Source organism: Rhizopus delemar, genomic scaffold (assembly GCF_000149305.1).
Source record: "Rhizopus delemar RA 99-880 supercont3.3 genomic scaffold, whole genome shotgun sequence".
NCBI lineage: Eukaryota > Fungi > Mucoromycota > Mucoromycetes > Mucorales > Rhizopodaceae > Rhizopus > Rhizopus delemar.
The window spans coordinates 80,869-104,369 of NW_027137829.1; the positions used below are offsets into that span (position 1 = coordinate 80,869).

Consider the following 23,501-nt stretch of genomic DNA (forward strand, 5'->3'; position numbering starts at 1 on the left):
AGCTTGTTTAGCAGAAGTTGGTTCAATTCAAATTGAATTTACGAGGTTATCTGAATTAACTGGAGATTGGCAATACCATTATGTCGTATGTTTTTTTTTTCTCATGCTATTTTAAAATTCATACTAAAAAAAAAAATCATCAAGGGACAACGCGTGTACGATAGTTATATCAAAATGAATTCAATGAAGGGTCTTTATCCTCACCTGATTAATGTGAACACTGGTTTACCCGTAGGAGGTATACAACATCATCTTAAGTAAGCAATGCTTACCTTTCATTTCTTTAGATCATTTTACTTGGGGAGGAATGGCTGATAGTTTCTATGAGGTAATATTATTTTTATTATGCAGCTTGTTAGACTTATTAAATACTATACTTTATATAGTATCTGATTAAACAACTAGTCACTTCAGAAGGCAAAGATCAAGTAAAATTCAAAATGGTCAAGGAAATCATTTCTAGCTTAGAAAACCAATTGTTGGTTACTTCCTCTATGGATCCCAAGACATCCTTTTTGGTTGAAATCAATGGAAATCGATCTACAAATCGTATGGATGAATTGGTAAAAGCAAAAATTCATTAAGACAATTAGCTAACAAAGCCATCAAAAGGCATGCTTTGCTCCTGCTAGTTTAATATTAGCAGCACGCAGTTTTCCTAAAGAATTTAAACATGTTGAAGCCATTGCCGAGCGGCTTTTGTATGGTTGTTACAGTGCATGGGATTCTACAGCGACTGGATTAGCGCCTGAAGTATTCACTTGGGATGTTCAAAGCCGATTTTATGAGCAAATCCCTTCTGTAGCACCAGTGATTAAATCCTATATCCTAAGACCAGAGACATTAGAGTCGCTTTATTATTTCTATGCCTACACACACAACCCTGTCTATCAGGACATGGCATGGGATATATTCAACTCTTTATATACTTATTGTAAAACGAACTCTGGTTATTCTGGTTTATATGATGTACAGGATACTGAGTACCCCTGGGATGATCGTGAAGAAAGGTAATTAAATAGCATGAAAAGGTGAATATAAGAATAATATGTGACATGTAGCTTCTTTTTTGCTGAAACCTTGAAATATCTATACCTCATATTTGATGATCATAAACAACTGCGTTTCCCATTCGATCAGTGGGTCTTTAACACAGAAGCTCATCCTTTAAAGATTCATAAAAAAAAACCCACTTTATTAAAGAAATAAAAATCACTATTCGTCATCGTCATCTTCAGACCCTTTAAACTCGTCCTCCGAACTTTCTTCTTCATCATTCTCTTCGTCACCTTCTTCACTTTCTTCTTCATCATTTTCCTCATCCTCGTCATTTTCTTCTTGTTCTTCACTCTCACTCAGTTCGTCTAATTTGTAATTTCTTTTTTGTGTTGCATTTCTTCTTCTTGTCCTTCTACCGTTGCTTTCCTCCTCCGCACCATCGTCTTTTATGATATTACTTGTATCCAAACTCTCAAATTCTTTTTTTAATTCTCTTTCTCTTTTTACTGCCTGACATTTTTCATTTGAAGGTCTCCCTTCGACACCGAGTTCCTTCAATATCGTCTGTAATCTATTGATCTCTGCCCTAGCTGAATTACAACCTGCTAATTCTCTAGACCTACGCCAAAAGTTTACAAAGGGAAATCCACAAGAGATTGTACTGTTTACCACACTTTGCGAACACCACATTTGTTGATAAAACCCTTAAGCCTCTTGATCGTTTCTTCATTTTTAGCCGAATAAGGTTTCTTTTATCGATCGTTAGACCTTTATTTAACATCCTCTTCTTTTTCACTAACCCCTTTCACAGACACACTGGCTGCCGATTTTTTAGATTTTACGACATTGGTCTCTACAGGATCCTCATCTTCATCTTCCTCCTCTCTTTCACTCTCCTCCTTCTTTTCCTTGTCGTCCTCTTCTTCAGAAGCCATGAATTCTTCTTCAACCTCATCTGAACTGATCGTTTCGGCTTTTTTGGCTCTCTTTCGTGGTGCCTTGTCTTCTTTCTTATCATCCTCCGTGCTGCTCTTTCGCTTTTTTGGGCTAGCATCTCTCTTCTCTGTCGTTTCTTTTACTTTTTCTTTTTGTTCTAATTTTTTTGTTACACAGTTGTCAATCAGTTCTCCAATCATCGTTTTCCAAGGATCCTGACGAAGGGTGTCTCGATCCAAGCCCTAGACATGGTTTAATATAAAGATAAAATGGGGTTGTGATCTATGCCTACATAATGTTCCTCCAAGTCGTGTCTTATTTGCTTTGGTGTTAAAACACTAGAAATACAAAATTAAAAAAAAAAAAAAAAAAAGATCTGTCAATTACCTCAAATCACTTTCGTCAATTAAGCTATAGAATTGTCAATACATTGAAACTGCAATTTATTTTTCTTCTTCTTACCTTTGTAGCTTGTTTTGGAAGCCTTTGCTTTTTATGAAATCTTCACCAACAGTTACCATCACTCGCAGGAAAAAAAAGGAAGAGAAAAAGAAAAACGCGAAACTGAGCTTAAAATGTGACAGTTGCCTTTGTTCAAAATTGGGTGACACACTAAAGATACAGACAATGCAAGTTGTTTGATTTTTTTATGTCAATCTAATAAAGTATTCATTTGCAGTCGTCTTTTAGACATGAATCCCTTTCTTAAGCATGCTTGACAGAATAACGATTTTTCTGCTTATTCATGCCCTGATCATGCTGGAGTATAAAAGCACATCGTTCTTGTTTCAAGTATAAATAGATTTATTGTGTTGTTAGAACAGTTGATTTTTTGAATAGTCTCAATGAAGAAGAAAGGACAGCATGGAATCTCAACAAACTTTAATCAATATTGCCTTTGGATCAACATGTTTTCTTTTGAAAAGCACAAGAACAATCCTGAAATGTTGAATGGTAGAACACTTTTATAGATAATAATGCCATCTCATCCGATTCAGCCCTTGAATAGACAAAATGAAATGCGTTTTATAAGATTCACAAGTTAGTTTATCTGTGACTGCTCAAGAGTAGGAGTAGGTATTTGAAGGTATCCCGCAAATCCACTTGTAAAGTTCAGGAGAGAATCTATTTCTCATTCTTTTGCATGTCTTAGTACTCTAGGCCAATAAAGACTTTAGTTTTGCAACCATTTATTCTATTCTGCACAAATGATTGTATGTACAAAGAGAGACTTTGAAACAGAGTAGATAAGATTTGAATTACTTTTGACAAAATCAAGATTCTAGATTTTTTATTGAAAAAGAAAGAAAAAAACGGAATGATAAAATGGGAGAAGAAAAGGGGAGGTGGGTGAGGAATATGAAGAAAGAGTGATATTGTTGTATGATTGCAAGGGGGGATGGATTTGATTTATTCGACAGTGACGGATTTGGCAAGGTTTCTAGGGAAATCAACATCAACACCTTTCAAGATAGCAAGGTGATAAGAAAGTAATTGAAGAGGGATGATGTTAACCAAGCCTTGCAAACAATCAGCAGTCTTGGGAACTTCGATGGTCTTGTAAGAAGAGTTGACCAAGTTTTGATCACCCGTGTTACAGATAATGATAGGAGAACCCTTACGAGCAGTGACTTGTTGAAGGGCAGATTGAACCTTGGGGTAAAGGTTATCTTGAGTCATCAACAAGATCACAGGCATGTGCTCATCAATCAAAGCCAAAGGACCATGCTTGAGTTCGCCCGAAAAGATACCTTCACTGTGAATGTATGAAATTTCTTTGATCTTCAAGGCACCTTCAAGGCAAGTAGCATTTTGATAACCACGACCGAGGATCAACAAGCTCTTTTCTTGAGATAATGTGTCAAGAGCAAGCTTTTGAAGCTTGTTATCGATAGCCAAGACTTCCTTGATATGTCCAGGCAAACGGTAGAGGCCATCGATGATTTCTTCGCGTCTCTTTTGTACAGATGTTCTATCGGCAGATAATTGAAGAGCCATCATGACCAAGGCAATGTATTGAGAGGTATAGGCCTTGGTAGAAGCAACACCAATTTCGGGACCAGCATTGATGTGCACACCACAGTGAGTCTCACGAGAGATGGAAGAACCAACCGTGTTCGTGATACCCACACAGAGAGCACCACGTTCTAAACAGTAACGCATGGCCAAGATGGTATCGGCCGTTTCACCCGATTGAGAAACAAAGACACAGACATCATCACGGAAGATGGGTGAAGCACGATCCAAGAAATCAGAGGCCAATTCAGCTTGGGTACCAATTTCACAAAGTTCTTCAAAGATGTTACGAGTAGCCAAACAAGAGTGATAAGAAGTACCACAGGCAATGAACATAATACGACGAGCACGACGGATGACGTGAGTAAATCCACGAAGACCTCCCAAGGTGACTTCATGATTTTCAAAGTTGACACGACCACGCATGGTGTTCACGACAGATTCGGGTTGTTCGTAAATTTCCTTTTGCATAAAGTGGTCAAAGGATCCCTTCATGATTTCAGCTAATTCAATTTCTAAAGTTTGAATGGAACGAGTGGCGGGTGTGTTGTCTTCCTTCGAGCGACGAACACGATGAATGTGAAGTTCTATTAAGAAAAAGCTATTAAAAGTCTTTTTCTTCCCCGTCTTTGATAAACTTACCACCATCAGCGATGTGAGCAATATCATCATCTTCCAAATACAAGACACGCTTGGTGTGTTCAACAATAGCAGAAGCATCCGAAGCCAAAAAGTATTCGATTGGTTGAGGTAAACCATCTTCACTCAAGAAAGCTCTGGATTGAGAACGATTTAATGCAGGACGAGACATATCTTGACCTTCAACAGCAGCGACTGTTTTGATAAATAAATAAACAAAAATTAATTTTTTAGATGAAATTAAAATAGAGCAACTTACAGCTTGCATCTTTAGGAGTAGGGTTATTACCAAATTCGACATCAACAAAGTCAACCTTGAGTTTCTTTGCAGTCTTGACACCAATCAAGAGAGGAGAACCACGACGGGTGGCAACGACTTCATTAGGAAAGTACTTGCTCTTGAAAATGAAAGCATAAGAACCTTCTAATTCCTTGACAACAGCCTTTACTAAATCAGTTAAAGTCATGTCTTTGTTGTGAGAATCATAAACATATTTGGTCAATTTAACAACACATTCAGTATCCGTGTCACTTTCGAAAACGTAACCCTTCTTTTCTAAAAGAAGCTTGATTTCTTTATAGTTCGTAATGATACCATTGTGTACGATCGTAAACTCATTGGCAACATCAGAACGTTGAGGATGAGAATTGATTTGTGAAGGTTGACCGTGAGTAGCCCAACGGGTATGAGCCTAATGAACAGCATTATTTCTTCTCTGCATCTTTGTTTATCCACCCACAAACACACTTACCATGCCACAGTGGCTAATAAAAGGCTTTTCAAAATCAAGAGGTTGTTCATCCACTAATTTTCTTAAAGCAGCAACTTTACCCACTTGCTTAATGATCACAGCATCTTCATTATCACCATCAATAGCGAAACCTATCATCAATCCAAATGAGCTGATCAATCAAAACGCGTCTTTTTTTTATCTTCTTTACCAGCAGAGTCATAACCTCTGTATTCTAAACGAGCAAGACCGTTTAAAAGGGTATCTGTGACTTCACGACGAGAACGTTCACAAAGAAAATTACAATAACTAAAAAGGAGGGGATATGAATAACATGATTCTTCTTTTCTCTTCTTTTCTTTACCCAAAGATTCCACACATGACAAGATGACTTTTGAGAAAAAGAAAAAGAGAAGAATCGTAAATGAACTGCTTTTTTTTCACTCCTATTTATATTAAATCAATCCAACTCATTCCGCGGTTTATTTTCATTTTTAACTCGTCAAGTTCCGCGGATGAGGACATTTACCCTATTTTTTCTTTTATTATCCTTTTTTTAAAATAGCGTGTATCCAGAAATAACTACCCAATCAGAATCTTAATTGTAGTTTACTATTTATTAAAACAAGACATACATCATTCATCGTCTATCCACCTTTCTTTATTTTTATCAATTTATAGTCTCAAAGCAAAAAAAAATCAGAGACAAGTGAATCAAGATCAAGAAAAATATAGAATCTATTTTCTTTTTTTTCTTTCTTTTCGGGACAAACATCGAAAATAGAAAGAGGGAAGGTTACTAAATAGAATATTGTAAAATGTGGCATAGCATCTTTTTACTCTACGCACACATGTGTCTATGTCTTACCCTAAAAATAATCTATTTTTTATGAATTCATGTTTATTTCACTCCATTTTATTATCTATTCTCTCTTTATTCATCATGACGCGAAGAATCTCAAGTGAAATATGAATATTGACTGATATCAATCTAGTGTCGTAGTTTTTTGTTAAATTAATCTTTATTAAAATATAAACCACAGTGAATACAAGAAAAGCATGTTTGTATTAAAATGTTACACGAATGTCAATAATCTTTGGTAATAAAAGGAGAGGTGAGTACTAAGAAGGAATCCCAAAAGAAAATGAATCAAGCCAAACACGAGTATTCATCAAATGAAAGGAGATCACACAATGTTTGTGATAAAATGACTATTGACAGCCAACCAAAGAAGAAAAAAAAAATGAATAAATTAGTTTTACTCTCTATTTCATACCCTCACTCTTTCTCGTATCAAAAGGATGAGTCTAGAAATCAGGGCACGAACACGGAGTTCATAAAAAGGAGAAAAATTTATATCAAAAGTTCTAGACAGATCACTCTACATTGTGTAAAGATATAAATGAACACTTTGAATTTGATGTATAGCTTATTCATAGCCTGTTCTTTATTTCATATACGAACAGCATTCATTAACAAGCTGTAGAAATAATACACACGACAATCTATTGACTGTATTCATCTATGCTTTTGAGGGTAAACTGTTGAATAGAAAATAAAAAGTGATGAAAGAAGACTAATAATAATAAATTAAAATTCAAACTTATTCATTTCTATATAAACGACGGAAAGCTGCTAGTCTTTTTATTAGTGAATAATTAAACGAGCTTATTTGTACTTTAACTGATAAGCAAAAAGGTTTCAAAACATGTACACCTATGCTTGATAACAGCATTATTTAATAATATCTTCAAATGACTTGTACATGAATCAAGTAGGATCCCCTTCCAATTGACTACATGTAATCTTGCAAGATATACTTGAATAACATTTCTTTTTTAACCAATGCAAAAAAAAACAATCGTATTGAATCTTAAGCTTAATTGAATTTTTGTTATTAAATCATAGAATACCAATTACTTTCTTGAATGAATCAGGTATGCTTTTAAAAGAATAATACCATTTCCTATCAACAATAAAGAACTTTTAATTGTCCACCTGGAATGTTTCTGTGATATTTCCTCTGTAAGAGTGGCTTTTGATTGCTAAAAATTAATAGAATAAAAGAAAAAAAAAAAAAAAAAGAATAACATTCATTATTTTAGAGACAAAAAGTAAACAGCAATACTTTTCTATTTCGCCAATATTGTCATCTGAGATTGAATATTCTCAAAATTTGAAGCCTTTAGAGCCTTGTTAAAGCAGGGAATCTTTTTTTTTTTTTTTTTCAACAATCAACCATGGACTTTTCTCGATTCAACCAAGCTGAACAAGCTCAAATTGCTGCCATGATTGAGCATAAGCAGGTTCACGTTGAAAAATATACAAGAGAGAGCATCTAGCTTATATTTGGAAAATAAATAGATGCGCGATTTCATGAAGCTTTACAGCAACTTGGTTCAGCGTTGTTTTGACGAATGTACCAATGATTTCACCACGAAATCTTTGAACGGAAAGGAGGCAAGTTGAATAGTAGACAAGAAGAAGAAAAGACTAAAAGAGGGAATATATAGGAAAGTTGTGTAAACAAATGTGCTGATAAATTCTTGAAGCACTCTGAAAGAGTTGGCACTCGCTTTGCTGAACTCAGTCAAAACGTAAAAAAAAAAAAAAAAAAAAAAAAGGTTTGTAAATGCAATCATTCTAATATTTTTTTAGTTGGGTGCACAATAGAGAAATATGCCTTTTTTAGACAAAAATGTACAAGTGAAATCAATGATGAAAAACTAAAGACAATGTATAATTAAAAAGCTTTTACAAGTGGAATTTGATATTAAATCCATGAATATAAAAATCAATTATGAAAAAGAAAACTAAGAGAGTAAAAGGAATGCCTACATTTAGCTTTTATCTTTTTCACAGCAAAGTATAATTCAACAGCGACAGTTCTTTAGGGAAAGCATCCCTCTTTTTATATATAAAAAATAAGATGGCATCCTGTATTCTCTCTCAAATATCCTTCTTTATTTTTCATCTTGTTTTTATGCTTTGAAACAGAGCATATCATGACAACCTGTAAAAAAAAAGGTTAGAAAACGTGTCGTTTCTCATAAAAATCAACACAGACTGAAAAAATACTTGTTATTCAAAGCAAAGAAAAGCAACTTTTGAACATTAATTACGAAAAAAATTGATTTAAAATAAACTATTCTGTTGCAATCAATGACCCATAAAGATCTCATTTTTCAGATGAATGCTTTGGTTTGTATCTTCAAGTTTTTTGCTATTGGATTGGCCCTTTAAATCAATGGTATGGCGTTAAGTCCTTTGAACCGAAATATTGAAATTCAGGTTAAAGCAAAAAAAAAAAACAATGTACATGTTCACAGTGAGACTATTATAATCTGATGTGTGTATAGTGGTAATTGATTAGTGTAAGCTTATATAAATAGAATAGAAAATAAGAGCAGCATATTACGACTGGTCATAGATGACTACTAAAAAAAAAAAAAAAATGAAACAGCATGAGTCAAGTTCAGTGGCGGGCATCCTTTTACTAAATAAGGATGCTTCTTTTTTTTTTTTTTTTTTTTTTTTTTTTTTTTTCCCTTCTTTTCTACTCCTTGTCATTTCAAAAAAGATGAGTAATAGCAGTGAATGGTCACCTTCTTCTTGGAAATCAAAGCCAATCGTTCAAGACGTTGTCTATGAAGATCAAGCTCACTTTGACAGAGTTTTAAATAAATTAAATAGACTTCCACCTTTAGTATCTGCTTCAGAAGTAAGTTGTAAAAGAAACAATAGGGGATAGATATCAATCGGTGCCTATTTTAGATTGAAAATTTGAAGAAGCAACTTAAAGATGCTGCACTTGGTAATTCATTTTTATTACAAGGCGGTGATTGTGCTGAATTATTTGATTATTGCTCACAGGTAAAGTGGTTGTAATCGAAAAGATGTCAATTAAAACATGTATGAAAAAAAGGAGCCAATTGAAGCCAAATTGAAAGTGTTGCTTCAAATGTCGCTGGTGTTAACTTGGGGTGCACGTACACCTGTGGTGCGTATCGCCCGTATGGCTGGTCAATATGCTAAACCTCGTTCAAATCCGATGGAAATGTATGAAGGACAAGAGATTCATTCATTCAGGTAATTGTGTTGTGGATTTATGTATTTACATTGTAATGTAATGTATTTTATAGAGGAGATAATGTAAATGGCTATGATCCTAAAGATCGTAAGCCAGATCCAGAACGTTTATTAGGGTAAATGAAAAAGAGAGATTGGACTCAACCGATGGTTAACCATCGATTTGATAGGGCTTACTTTCATTCTACTGCTACTTTGAATTATGTTCGTGCTTTACTTGATTCTGGTTTTGCTGATTTACATGAACCTTCTAAATGGAACTTGTCCCACGTTCGTTCAGAAAATGTCAAAAGAGAATATCAAAGTATTGTCTCACAATTGACAGATGCACTTGATTTTATGAGAACAGTGGGCGCAGACAACCAATCAAATGCACTGACTTCAATCGATTTCTTTGTATCTCATGAAGCTCTCTTGTTAGACTATGAGGCATCCTTGACCAGATTGATGTCTAGTCCAGGCGGTGAAAAGAAATGGTATAACGCTGGTTCGCATTTCTTGTGGATCGGTGATCGAACACGTCAACCAGAGAATGCCCACGTAGAATATATGAGAGGCATTGAGAACCCAGTGGGTATCAAAGTTGGACCCTCGACTGTACCCAAGGATTTGATTCATTTGCTGAACATGATCAATCCTACAAAAGAAATTGGAAAAATCACACTGATTACCCGTTTTGGTGCTGCTAATGTTGAAAAATACTTGCCACAGCATATTGAGGCCGTACGTCAATCAGGTCATATCCCTGTTTGGGTTTGTGATCCTATGCATGGTAATACAAAGACGGCTGCCTCTGGTAATTTAAAAACACGCCACTTTGTTGATATCATTCAAGAATTATCACAGACATTTAGAGTACATAAAGAGAATGATAGTAAGTTAAATGGCGTTCATTTTGAATTGACAGGTGATTCAGTCACAGGTACTTTTATAATAATAATAGCAATGTACTTTGACTGATTTATTTCATAGAATGTGTCGGTGGATCAATGGACTTAACAGACAAAGACTTGTCTAGTAACTATCAAACTTACTGTGACCCAAGATTAAATTATGAACAATCTTTGGATGTTGCTTTCTTGATTGCAAAATATTATGAAAATGAAAGAAGATCTAAAGAATTTCCAAATTTATGATAGAATAAAAAAAAAAAAAAATAAAAAAATTAGCCAATCAATTTTATTTGTTAATATCTCAATCATTGTCATTTTTTTTCTCTCTCTTTTTTTTTTTTTTTTTTTATTGGTATTATTATTTCCCACTGTAAATGTGTCAAGGAGAAATCAAAACTGTTGGATTGATTTTTACTAGAAAGAAAATTAAGCGTTCAGGATTTATTGGACTTGAAGACTATGCAATGTAATGAAAAGAGTTTAAAAAAATGAAAGAAAAAATTAATTGTTTAATAGAAAAAGGGGCATTCGTATTATTCACATTGACCTTTCTATACCCATTGAAGATCAAGGGAAGCTGGATTTGATTGTACATAAAATGACGGACGTTATAGCTAAAGTAGAACGTGGAGATCTTGAAGCAAAAAAATTATATGAACGTTTTATTGTAAGTCTAAGCTTATGAATGAGAACACAAGACTAACTTTTTCACGCGTATATAATAGAACTATTGTAAAAGTAATCCGAATGTGGTTGTGATTGATGCTTGGTCAAATATAGAGAAAGTCTTGGATAGAATGGTATTATATCATCATACTGAAATATGTGCAATGGAGAGCATAAAAGGTAATCATCATTCAATACGTAAGATAAAATGAGTGTATGTGATAATGATGATAAATTAGAAGATAAACCTTTATTTAATGTTCCCAAGAGTATTGCTCTGAATTCCATTGATGAGTGGAAGTCTAAAGAGATAGATGTGCGGTTTCCTGTAAGTCGAATGTTAGTCACAGTGAAATGATGTTAACATCCTTGTATAGGCAATGTGTAAGCGTAGAACGGCATGTTCATCAACAGAGGCGCACCAAATGACTCTCATTCCTTCAATAGAAAAGATGGACCAATTGAAAAAATATGTAGAGGATAATGAGGCTGTGATCATACAGGAGTTTATACAACATGACGGTGTGATTGTAAAAGTATATGTGGCAGAGGGTCAAATTACTGCATCCACAAGACCTTCTTTTAAAAATATGGATAAAACTGGAGGTAAACTATGATTGTTATTGATAGGATTTAACTGAAATAATAGTTTATAGATGTTGTTCATTTTGACAGTCAAACACTACCAAAAAGCTTTGAAACTGAGATAGAACTATCGGATGATTTAGATAAAGTCTTTTTAAAGAAGGATCCTAGCCATATTCATATTCAAAAGGAAGCATTATTAGACTATAACAGATTACAACAAATAGCTAATAGTTTATATTGTCAACTGGTAAGTAAAAAGAAATAAAAATACGTGTTTGCTATCTTATTCATATTATCATCAGGGACTCACATTCTTTGGCTTTGATGTCTTGTTACAATCAAAAACAAATGCTTATTATGTCGTAGATGTAAACTATTTTCCAAGTAAAGTAGTACTCTTATAACTATTGTAAGCTTATTGATAAACTCTTTCTTATAGGCTTTAAAGACGTTGATAATTTTCATTCAATGTTTGTGGATATTCTTGAAAAGAAATTAACATAGAAAAAAAAAATTATTAGTTCTCTTCTGTAATATTTTGTATTTTTAATAAATATCAACCCATGCGCAACCAGTTGTTATCCTCTCATACTCTGTACCTTTAAGAAAACAAAATAGTTCTAACGCAACGCTTCAAGTTTATTATCTCGTACTCAAGGCCTGATCAATAAAGATCTGGTCAAGTTGGCAGGCATTGACCTTTTAATAAACCCTTAACCATGAATCATCGTCACACGACACAGTACTCATTTAATCTCCTAGACAAATGAAGTTAGTCAAGAAAATAACAATTTTTTTTTTTATGGATGAAAATTTTAATGTTTATTAAAACTCATCAAAGAGTATAAGGATTAAGAGCGATACAAGTGTATTAAACAGTGACTTGTCGCGAAAATACAAAAGAAATTAGCATAGAGAATTGTAAGCAGATAGTTTCAATAGCTCCTTCTGGATTTGATTGAGGACAATCTCATCCACGACAGGAGTCTGTTCAAAGAATTGTTGCCATTGGGCACAGTACAGCTGAAGAAAATAGGCTGGGTCACCGATTTTGAAAATAGGACAAACAAACAAAAAATTGGGACACCCAATCGAAAACTAGGACATTTACGTTTGTAGTTACTGCCAAACTTCTGTAATTCCTATATTGCATCAATACCTTTTTTTTTTTTTTTTCTTATCTTTTGATAGTTTTCTTTAACAATATGAGCATTAATATCGATATGGATAGCCAAACAATTCCTGTTATTGTCCAATCTTCCATGGATTAATTTTTTTTGGCACCACTGGCTTTTACAAATCAGCCGTCTTGACACTGGCTAGTGGAATATCTTTGAAACACGTTTCAACAAGAAGCAGGTTGCTGTTCATTCTTCCTTGTCAGCTAGACTAACATTAACATATATATATAATCGATCAGGTGCTGATTTCGTTCAAGCCTAGTCATTATTGTTTGAAATTCGTGCTTTTGAAACAGTGCTTTTTTCTTCATGGTATTCTTATTTCTTTTTCTGCGATTGTAAAGAAAATAAATGCCTTACACTACAAATATTTGGAGCTCACGAGTTGATAAATGGTCGCAATTAAAGGTTGATTCTGAGATATGATGGTAAAAAGAAAACATTCGTATGTTTGTTGACAAAGGAAATAATATTTTAGCGTTGGGGTAAGTGAACTCTTTGTTTTATTCTAACGTGCAGTGGAGACAAGAAGCATCAACATGCAATGTGAATGATTATTTAAATGACTGGTCGTATGAAGGTGTAGAAATGAAAACGGATAAATTGATGCTGTTTTACTAATGGGGTAAATGAGGCATTGTGGTTTGTCCTTCAGTCAAAAGCTTAATGGAGATAAATTATAACGGCTAGAATAAAGTAATTCTATTATTTTTTTATTGACTAATATAATATATATTAGATGATGTGATTATGATGATAGAATAAGAGTATTATACAATTTTCTTGAAATATACCTAACTACTGGTATAATTGTAATAACCTCTTCTTGACATTTTTTTGCAATCATATTATTTGCTGTGGAGATTGAACTGCTTAATTTATTGGCGATTTCACTGACTAATCCATTATTATTATTGCAGAAGGAAGTTACGCTCAATTCACCAGAATTTAGACTTGCGTTTATTTTATTCATTACTTTAATGATTGAGGACCATTCTTTAACATCACATTTTTGTTTCATTATATTCTCATACTCTAATAAAACATTATGGAAATCACTGAGTTGAATGATACCTTTGTTGACTAATATTGCTTTGGCAAATATTTGTAATATATTAGAACCAAGTTTAGCACCAGATGTTGATCCAACACCATATCCATCTTTATTCGGTAAATCACAAAGAGTGAATACTGTTGCTGGCGAGTAAATACTACTGTCAAATTCTTGCAACGTAGATCTTCATAGTAAATATGAGGAGCATTTGCTAAAACTCAATGTCACTTGTCTCAAACTTGATATATTGATGTGTAAAGGATTTAATTTGGGTCTCAAATTTTTTCAAAAATTCTTCAACTTTTGATTTCATCAAGTAGATTTTGCAATTTGAATCCGTGATTGAACCATGACCAAACTCTACACCTGGTCCAATGTTGATTTTTGGTTCAGCTGATATTGTAGCAGAACAAGTAATTAAAAGGTTGATGGTCTTCGTTCCAATAATAAGCTTCAGTTTCGTAGCACCACCGTCCGACTTTTCATACGTAGTACATGACAAGCAATTCTTGTATCCAGAGGATTCGCTAGGAACAGAGAATTCAGTTGACTCGGAATGCATATCAACCGAAGAGTGACGGCTGTACACTTCACACGTAATAATAAGTAAAGTGATGCTATCGTGAAGTAACGCACCGCAGAATTGACAGTTGCTAATTTGTATGTTATGTTTAGTTTCGCTATACGGTGAAGTTATAACAGAAACTAATTAATAGAAGACTGTAGGAGACTATTAATGTACAATAACAATGAGACTAGTTCTTGACTTCAATTGCTTGAACGTGCAAAATAATATGTTCGGCAACCAAAATTAAATTTAGCGGGAAGAAAAAGGTGTTTTTTATTACTTCACATCAATCGATGCTTTAAATAACAAATTAAAAAGAAAGGTAAGTGGGGAAATATACCATTGTGAAGAGTATTCTGGTGATTTTGATTAATAAAGTAAATAATGTATCAATTGAGTATCCATTTTCATATTTATTATTTTGGTGTTCTTTTCATGTTTAGTGTGCTGGCACATTGGGTGAACAATGCGTCCAGAGATCGTCTTGTTGATGTATCCTGTGAGAGGAGAAAATAATAGGTAAGGAAAATAATGTCGGCCAATTGTGACTTGCATTCATTCAATTCCCGATGCGGTGAAGCTGATTGTTTTCCTTTCCTCTTATTTTCTTTACATTTTCTTTAATAACGTCTGTTAGAGTTATCCAACCACACCGAAAAGCATACCATTAGAATCGCCATGAAAAGGAGCATCGTTTGAATACAAAATAAGCTTTAAAAATAAAAAAGGAATCAAAGGCGACTCTCGACCAAAATACGTCTTCGTCAGAATAATGGTGGTACTAATCCAATCAATTCAGATCTAAGCCGGAAATCGTAGTTTAGTAATTCTAGCACCGTCGCATCAATTTCTTGGTGTGGCCCTAGCTCCTACAAGGGTTTTGGAACAGCAGAGGCGCGTACAGTCATTTCGACCTTGGCAGTGATACAATCACTGTCTTTTAGTACTGGTTCGATCGTATCATTTGATGAGAAAGAAATCCTTCCGTTAAAAATACCAGGCGTGATATTATTTTGGAAGTCAATCAAAGAAGATTAAGGGCAGAATCGTTTGTCATCAAAGCAAATGTTGTTGAAAGCTTTGTACGTTTATCAACATCAAATACCTCCAATCTGAATGGTTGGCAGCCCACAGAATGTACAAAATGATGCGATCTTTTTCTATGACTAACAGTTTGATCATATGTACCTAAAGCTTGCTCAGAGTCTTCTTCAAAACTGAAAGCTTGCTGTTTCTCCACTGGTATTTTCCTACAACCTTGACAGTACCCTATTTTACTTCTTGTAGAATGAATGGTCTTAAGACATCGCTTGCATTTCGATTTTGGTAACTTCGACATGGTTGCAGTTATTAAAGTTTGTAGAGAAAACTTGTGTTATCTCGCAAAAAATATAAAAAGAATAAAAGTAAAAACAACAAATTAATTATTAGGAATGAAAAAGAACGGGTTATTCATGTTGCCAGATACACTCACGAAGTCAGTACCTAAGTATCGATTTTACATAGTCACAAATAAGCTTGAGCGAAGTCAGTACCTGATCGATTATATATATATGTTAATGTTAGTCTAGCTGACAAGGAAGAATGAACAGCAACCTGCTTCTTGTTGAAACGTGTTTCAAAGATATTCCACTAGCCAGTGTCAAGACGGCTGATTTGTAAAAGCCAGTGGTGCCAAAAAAAATTAATCCATGGAAGATTGGACAATAACAGGAATTGTTTGGCTATCCATATCGATATTAATGCTCATATTGTTAAAGAAAACTATCAAAAGATAAGAAAAAAAAAAAAAAAAGGTATTGATGCAATATAGGAATTACAGAAGTTTGGCAGTAACTACAAACGTAAATGTCCTAGTTTTCGATTGGGTGTCCCAATTTTTTGTTTGTTTGTCCTATTTTCAAAATCGGTGACCCAGCTTTTTTTTCCGCTAATTTATAAAACCAACACTGATAATAAAACGTCTCTAAGTATGCCACCTGGCTCTATCAACCAAAACAATACGCCAAGCATATCAAATGTCCTTACCCAAGAGGAAACTACTGAATTGATTGCCCAGTTCGAACAACACCGTAAGGTCTTAAAATGCCCTCACTGTGAGAAACAGGGTCTCTTTCGACGAAACGGCCACACTAAGACAGAATCCCCGCAAGCTCTTTTCCGTTGTACCAGCTGCGGTAGTAGCTATAGAGCTATAACTATGAGATCCATTATACATTCTTGCATTTCTTCTTTGACACAGATCTCACCTACAGAGAATGTCGAAATTTCTAGACCCTCGCAAACAACTCCGACCCACCAGCTAGACTCACTTGGTAGTCAATCAGGTGACGTACAATCTCTTCTAAACATGATCCAGCGCCTTACGCAAGAGCTTGCAGCCGCCAGATCTGAAATTGAGCAACTCCGTACCACAACTATCCAGTTACAGAACCAGTTTAACCACGAAAGATTAACTAGTAACCAACCCACACCACCTGTAATAACAAATACTCAATCCTCCTTTGATATCCCTGAACCCACGCCAACAGCATCACCTTGGCGTAACCCCGACCAAGTACGTCGATTGAAAGAAAGCCTAATGCAGCAAAGACAACAGCGACGACAACAAAGACAAGAAGCCGCCGCCAGAATATTACAGCCACCCTCCGAGAATCAAGGCTTTAAGTACATCTATCTCCCCACGAAGGCCCGAGTACCCATTGGCCAACTTCGCTCCCGATTGCGTAAATTGGATATCAATAATAACCGTATCCTAGATATTCACTACCCTGATCGTAATGTCGTAGCCCTACTGGTGCACAATGATTATGCCGACGAACTTCGTTCCCACCTGCAACGTTTCAAGGTAACGCTGAAAGATGATTTTAATCCTTGTGATCCTAAAATCCTTCGTGACCCCCAATACGCTGACGCTTCTGACGAAGAACGAGCCAACCTCGCCTTTATGCATCATTGCAACCGTATGGAACGAGCTCTGAGATTCATACGTACCCCTGTTAAATTTGCTGTTGCAAGATATTTTTACGCCCAAGGATGGATCAGCAAGCAGACTTTACAGGAGAACCTACCCTCAAACCGACGTAACAACGAACCAGAGTCAGATCCGCTATGTTTCGAAGATGAGAACATGAGTACCACAGATGAATATAAGAACCAAGATCTTCCTTCTGATGAGGCCTGTATGAACGATGCCTTATCACTATGAGTAATATTACAATTTCACTTTTCAATACAACTGGTTTAGCTCGTCAAGCCATAGGCCCTATCCTTAATATAGTTCGATCGTCTTCTGTTCTCCTCCTTACGGAAACCTGGCTCTTAAATCCACTTAAGTATCCAACGCATTGGAAACAATACCATACATATGGTATTAAAACCCAACCTCTAGCTACCAAAGGTAGTCAAGGAATCAGTCTTCTCGTGAATCCTGACTGCAAGTATCATGTCCATCATTTTAGAACTGACGATACACCATTAAGTCAGTACAAATTGTCTTTTACCATTGCTAACGTCTTAATCCACTGTCTTTACCTACCTCCCCATCTGGATAACCAAACCGTCAATCAAGTTTTAAACTCTTTACCGCATACAACTAGCCACACTAATACGACTATTATCTGCGGCGACTTTAATGCTAGACTGGGATCTATTGTAGGGGACCACTCAACGAACTCCAGAGGCAATCTGATCATAAGCTGGATACAAAGAAACAATATCATCCTATGGAATCAAAGGTTGGCGTATGGACAATATACTTTTATGGCCCATCAGGGCAGTAGCATTATTGATCTATTTATGAGTACTACCGAGCTTACTGGATCCTCCATGAGAATTCGCCAAGATCTTTCATTGGACTCGAATCATAAATTAGTATCTCTTTCCTTTCAAATCAATGCCAGCATTCCACAACTCCCAAGGCACCCACGGATTATCTGGAATCTAGGAAAACTCAAGGACCGCAACAATCATGAAGTATACTTGCGTCGTTTTCAGGAGTTATCCCAGCCTTTATTGCAATACCATGAAAAACATTATTATCATATGAACAATAGACATTATGCGGTTGACTACATAGAAAAGCTCAATGCTGACCTTTGTCAGGCAATATATACCTCACTAGATGACAGTTGCGGGAGAGTTTCACACTCTACAGATCCATTACGCGACTTCTGGACTGACAAATTGCAAGAAGCTTACGACTACCGAGAACTCTGCTACAGGAAATGGAGAAAAGCATATGGGCTTAACAAGCTCCATTATTGGCTAAAGCACCAAGAAGCTAGAGCTACTCTACGTCGACTGATCGCCCAACTTCGCCGAGAAACTTGGGCCACTTTCTGTAAACAAATGGCATCTGAAGAATATACCAAGGCAATATCTAAGCTTAGCCGTATTCGCAAGAACCGAACTTTGAAACCCACTTTCTCCACTCCAGAGGGCCCACAGCATGCAGCTGAAATAATGGCTTCCTGCTTGGAAACTACTTTCTCAGGTGATCTTCTTAAAAACGTCCAACTTTACGAAATCGATACTCCTATTTTACCTTTTGAAATAGATTGCCCGTTCACCAGGGACGATATTAACCTCGCTATCCGTTCCCTACCAGTCAAGAAAGCACCTGGGATCGATCACCTGCGAAATGAAATGCTCCAACCAATATCTCATCTGCTAGCACCTATTCTCTTTCACCTCTTCCATATGTGCTGGGCTTGGTCATATGTCCCACAGACATGGCGCATTGCCCAGGTGATACCCATATACAAGAAAGGCTCACCATCAGATCCAGGTAATTACCGTCCAATTAGTATGACCACTATCTTTAGAAAGATCTTGGAACGCTGCATCCAGCACATTCTACAAACCGACGGACCACCTCTTGATATAGCCCAAGGTGGCTTTAGAGAATCCCGCAGCGCATTAGATCAGGCTTTGTGCCTCACAGAAATTAGTCACATACTGCGTACACACTACCATGTCAAGCCTGTCTTAGCATTTCTTGACATCAAGTCCGCATATGACACAGTCAATCGCAGTTTCGTATGGGACACTCTGAGCCGTTACGTCTCATCTCCCATGCTCAACCTGTTACGTTGCCTTTTTGACGATGTGCAAATCGAAATCCTTCTCTCTAATACGACCTCTCGTCGTTTTCACCCGAAAACAGGCGTGCTTCAAGGCTCTATCCTCTCACCGTATCTCTATTCCATCTACATAAATCAGCTTCCAGCCCAATTACGATCCCAGGCCATCACCACTGACATGTCGCCATTAGAAACGATACCGCTCCTAAACTGCTTACTCTATGCAGATGACGTGGTGCTAATAGCTGAACGTACGACTATGACTGGTCTGCTACGTAAGTGTGAAGAGCATAGCCTACAAATGGGGTACCGATGGAACCCCTCCAAATGTGTCATATTGGACAATCAGCTAGAACCTATACCATATACCATTTATAACCAAGTCCTGCCACAAGTAACCTCTTTTGCTTATCTAGGCGTACCATTTAAACCAGGGGGTTACCTAGACCCAGATGAATTGATTAGACGCAACTCCTCTAAAGCATTAGCCACGATGAACGTACTGAAGTCAATGGGCATTAATCCCTCTGGCTTCTCTAGGCTCCTTTCAACCAGATTTTACGCTCATATAGTTCGACCACAGCTTGAATATGGCTTGGCAATCAACCGCTTCACTAATACCCAGCTGAAATCCATTGAAGATGTGCAAGATACATGCATCCGTACGATCTATGGTGCCCGTGGAAACACCTCCACCAAAGTGATGCTTCACCTAGCTAAACTTCCCCTTATGGCAGATCGAGTTCACATTTTACAAGCACAGTTCCTTTACAGGTCCTTATGCTTACCTGACGATGCACTGTTATGCCGACTATTACCACACATTCGACACATTCGTGGACACCAATGGTTCCTCCTCTCAAAGACCCCTCTCTGGCAAAGCTTACCTTCTACAGGAGAGGAACTGGATAAGCACATGTTCAAAACAGCCAAAAAACGCTTCCTGCAACAATCTCTAGAAAAGCGCCAACAAAGTGGGCATTACAAACTTCTTTCAAGTTGCCGTAGATCCGTATCTTTGGACCCTATCTTATGGTTACCCATGTCCTATGCAGAACGTAGTCGATGTATACGGTGGAGGCTAGGTTGGTTACCTGGTGGAAAGCCGCATCCGTGTCCCAAACACCCTACACTCAAGTTCACACGCAAACACGCCATTACTTGCCTCAATATGCACCAACGCCTCTATATGCCTAAAACCATTACAGATCCTCTGTCGTTCCTTCTGAATATGCTTCCATCTCGCCCCTCAGTATCCTCAAATCTAGCACTCTCTTGGTCCCAACGCTGGCCAGTTATATGTTCAATATTACATGAACTGGATCAACTTCAACATGTCACAGCTATCCCCATTACTCACCCACATGGTCAGAAGCTCCTCGAATGGCTTAAACATTTCCTTTAGCTCCATCTTTTATGGCTCCACACATTTCTCCTCCCTTTACCTTTTTTACCCTTTATCCCAGAGGGGTTTTTTCATAACATCGACATCCTAACGGATTGACCTGGTCCGGGCGGACACTTATTTGTTTTTATTTTTAGCGCTCAATTGGACTTTCAATAAAGTATAACATTTAAACAAAATCGGTGACCCAGCCTATTTTCTTCAGCTGTACTGTGCCCAATGGCAACAATTCTTTGAACAGACTCCTGTCGTGGATGAGATTGTCCTCAATCAAATCCAGAAGGAGCTATTGAAACTATCTGCTTACAATTCTCTATGCTAATTTCTTTTGTATTTTCGCGACAAGTCACTGTTTAATACACTTGTATCGCTCTTAATCCTTATACTCTTTGATGAGTTTTAATAAACATTAAAATTTTCATCCATAAAAAAAAAATTCTTCAGCTGTACTGTATGCAGCTCGTCCTGTTAATTACACATTCCATCTTTTTCATAACTACCACCGCTGTAAATCAGTTTTGAGTAAATCGCTTTGTTTCTTAATTGACTCTAAGCTTCATCCCTCCTTATACTAAAAAATCATGGCAGTTACTATCGATAGCTTTCTACCTTTTTGGCAAGTGTTCCATTGTAATCAATAAAGAAACATTTGCATAGGTGTTCTGGAAAAAATTGTAAAGCGATATCAAGCAAAAGCGCAATAGGGAAATTGGATCAAGCATAGACGTAGCTCTTTTTATGTTTAATAAAAAACATCAATATTATCTCATCTGGGGAGGTATGCCAACTATTGTTTATCCAAACATTTAATCCTATATCTAGTACCAAGTTTGATATCATCTCTGCAATAGACCATCATCGTTCATTTGACAAATCATAAAAAATGGATAATTTATATTGTTTAAATTAAATGCATCTCTATATGCTTGTCCCAGTAACTGATTATTGCAGTTGTGCATTAGAAATCGTATTATTTAATAATCACCATCTATACTCCCGCACTATTTCTGACATGTCAAATTCATCAACCCAAGTAGAAAAAATTTATACATACAAAAAATGCTTTTATTTTATAAACATTTTTCTTAGTTGGCAGCAGCAGCAGCTCTACGACGATCACGTTCTTCAGTGATAGAGAGCTTGACACCCTTACCCTTAGGAAGAGAGATCCAGGGCTTGTTACCTTGACCAATGGTGAAGACGTTGGAGATACGAGTGGCAAAGACGTGATCAAGAGCATCCTTGATGTGAACAATTTCGAAACCACCAATGTGACGTTCACGGTGAACCAATTGACCGACACGACCAATGTTACGACCACCAGTAACCATGACAACGTTACCGACATCGAACTTGACAAAGTCTTCGATCTTGCCAGTTTCAATGTTGAAACGAATGGTGTCGTTGGTCTTGATCAAAGGATCAGGGTAACGGATAGTACGACCATCGTGGGTGGTGATGTAGGGGACACCCTTGGAACCGATCATGACCTTCTTGACCTTACAGAGCTTGTACTTGGCTTCTTCGTCAGTGATACGGTGGACGGCGAAACGACCCTTGACATCATAGACCAAACGGAAGTTTTCGCCAGTCTTTTCAACGCTGATAACATCCATGAAACCAGCAGGGAAGGTGGAGTCGGTACGGACCTTACCATCAACCTTGACCAAACGTTGCATCAAGATGGATTGGACTTCACGGCCGTTAAGAGCGTACTTCAAACGGTTACGAATGAAGACGATCAAAGGCAAACATTCACGGGTCTTGTGAGGACCGGAGGAAGGCTTAGGGGCATAAGAACCTAAAATCGAAATGTGAATACATGATCTTTGAATAAAAAGAATCAAAGGGTGATTTATAAATAGATCAATTGTGTCGTCCATACTGTGCAATGTCTATCTACTGCTCTCTACCCTCCTTTATGTTTATATAAAGTAAAAGACATTTACCCAAAAGTTTGTCAAGCATCCAATGCTTGGGAGCTGCTAAACGCTTCATGTGCTTCTTAGGACCACGACCCTATTAAATTTGTTGTGTTAATCATTTCAATCCATCTAACTATGTATCCATCTATCCATCTTCATTTGAGGATGATTCCGTACCATTGTGATATAATTATTAAAAGAATAAAAAAGGAGGGATCAATGGATTATATCTTGCTTTCTATTTTGTGGATGTGAGTACGTTCTACGGTCGGTGGCTGAGTTCCCGGAACTTTACTAAATTTAACAGACAAAAATTTGAAAACTTGACGCTCAGAGATTTAGCAAGGTTTGATTGGGCCATTAGGAAAATTGGATAGCTGTTTGTTTAAGTTTGACAAGCATGCTTTGGTAATTTGACAGAAAGAGCATGCCTTATCACTTCTTGACCACTTTGATAGGTTACTTGGAAGCAGTATACTATAGTGTATAGGATCAATATATTGCCGTTATTAAAGGGATTTCTTTTAATGCTGTACTTTATTTTCGACAAGCATCCTCCAATAGAATTGAAAAAAGACGAATATGGAGAAAGATAGATACAGTTTCAATTTCTTTTCAATAAATTTTTTAAAGACATGCAAAGATTGTCAATACTTGTTATGATAAAATGATCATATGGCGTGTTTAAGTCAAAAACATTCATGGCATTATTCAAGCCACTCATGA

The 23,501-nt window shown here is 36.4% G+C and overlaps 9 protein-coding genes across 9 annotated transcripts; 5 read left to right on the forward strand and 4 right to left on the reverse strand.

Annotated features, from left to right (window-relative positions):
• Window positions 1–183: 183 nt before the first annotated feature.
• Window positions 184–1,209, forward strand: RO3G_04245 (uncharacterized protein; the record flags this gene model as incomplete). The annotated part of the gene is made up of 5 exons (XM_067658835.1): window positions 184–238; window positions 288–328; window positions 387–563; window positions 613–1,010; window positions 1,062–1,209. 5 exons carry the CDS (start codon window positions 184–186, stop codon window positions 1,207–1,209), a joined length of 819 nt encoding a protein of 272 aa, XP_067514936.1.
• A 560-nt stretch (window positions 1,210–1,769) lies between these two features.
• RO3G_04246 (uncharacterized protein) lies at window positions 1,770–2,456 on the reverse strand (the record flags this gene model as incomplete). Its single annotated transcript, XM_067658836.1, has 4 exons — window positions 1,770–2,177; window positions 2,228–2,273; window positions 2,323–2,346; window positions 2,398–2,456. 4 exons carry the CDS (start codon window positions 2,454–2,456, stop codon window positions 1,770–1,772), a joined length of 537 nt encoding a protein of 178 aa, XP_067514937.1.
• Window positions 2,457–3,345: 889 nt separating this feature from the next.
• On the reverse strand, window positions 3,346–5,702 carry RO3G_04247 (glutamine-fructose-6-phosphate transaminase (isomerizing); the record flags this gene model as incomplete). The annotated part of the gene is made up of 6 exons (XM_067658837.1): window positions 3,346–4,538; window positions 4,594–4,785; window positions 4,850–5,282; window positions 5,343–5,473; window positions 5,533–5,630; window positions 5,686–5,702. 6 exons carry the CDS (start codon window positions 5,700–5,702, stop codon window positions 3,346–3,348), a joined length of 2,064 nt encoding a protein of 687 aa, XP_067514938.1.
• Window positions 5,703–7,686: 1,984 nt separating this feature from the next.
• On the forward strand, window positions 7,687–7,791 carry RO3G_04248 (uncharacterized protein; the record flags this gene model as incomplete). Its single annotated transcript, XM_067658838.1, has 1 exon — window positions 7,687–7,791. One exon carries the CDS (start codon window positions 7,687–7,689, stop codon window positions 7,789–7,791), a length of 105 nt encoding a protein of 34 aa, XP_067514939.1.
• Window positions 7,792–8,902: 1,111 nt separating this feature from the next.
• On the forward strand, window positions 8,903–10,547 carry RO3G_04249 (uncharacterized protein; the record flags this gene model as incomplete). The annotated part of the gene is made up of 6 exons (XM_067658839.1): window positions 8,903–9,043; window positions 9,097–9,195; window positions 9,248–9,411; window positions 9,465–9,527; window positions 9,582–10,285; window positions 10,384–10,547. 6 exons carry the CDS (start codon window positions 8,903–8,905, stop codon window positions 10,545–10,547), a joined length of 1,335 nt encoding a protein of 444 aa, XP_067514940.1.
• Window positions 10,548–11,178: 631 nt separating this feature from the next.
• On the forward strand, window positions 11,179–12,062 carry RO3G_04250 (uncharacterized protein; the record flags this gene model as incomplete). The annotated part of the gene is made up of 5 exons (XM_067658840.1): window positions 11,179–11,298; window positions 11,348–11,576; window positions 11,627–11,805; window positions 11,861–11,942; window positions 11,998–12,062. 5 exons carry the CDS (start codon window positions 11,179–11,181, stop codon window positions 12,060–12,062), a joined length of 675 nt encoding a protein of 224 aa, XP_067514941.1.
• Window positions 12,063–14,004: 1,942 nt separating this feature from the next.
• RO3G_04251 (uncharacterized protein) lies at window positions 14,005–14,355 on the reverse strand (the record flags this gene model as incomplete). The annotated part of the gene is made up of 1 exon (XM_067658841.1): window positions 14,005–14,355. The coding sequence occupies one exon, from the start codon at window positions 14,353–14,355 to the stop codon at window positions 14,005–14,007; it is 351 nt and encodes a 116-aa protein (XP_067514942.1).
• A 1,978-nt stretch (window positions 14,356–16,333) lies between these two features.
• RO3G_04252 (uncharacterized protein) lies at window positions 16,334–20,850 on the forward strand (the record flags this gene model as incomplete). Its single annotated transcript, XM_067658842.1, has 3 exons — window positions 16,334–17,543; window positions 17,609–19,720; window positions 19,862–20,850. 3 exons carry the CDS (start codon window positions 16,334–16,336, stop codon window positions 20,848–20,850), a joined length of 4,311 nt encoding a protein of 1,436 aa, XP_067514943.1.
• Window positions 20,851–21,935: 1,085 nt separating this feature from the next.
• On the reverse strand, window positions 21,936–22,955 carry RO3G_04253 (40S ribosomal protein S4-A; the record flags this gene model as incomplete). Its single annotated transcript, XM_067658843.1, has 3 exons — window positions 21,936–22,651; window positions 22,800–22,869; window positions 22,953–22,955. 3 exons carry the CDS (start codon window positions 22,953–22,955, stop codon window positions 21,936–21,938), a joined length of 789 nt encoding a protein of 262 aa, XP_067514944.1.
• Between the last annotated feature and the right edge of the window lie 546 nt (window positions 22,956–23,501).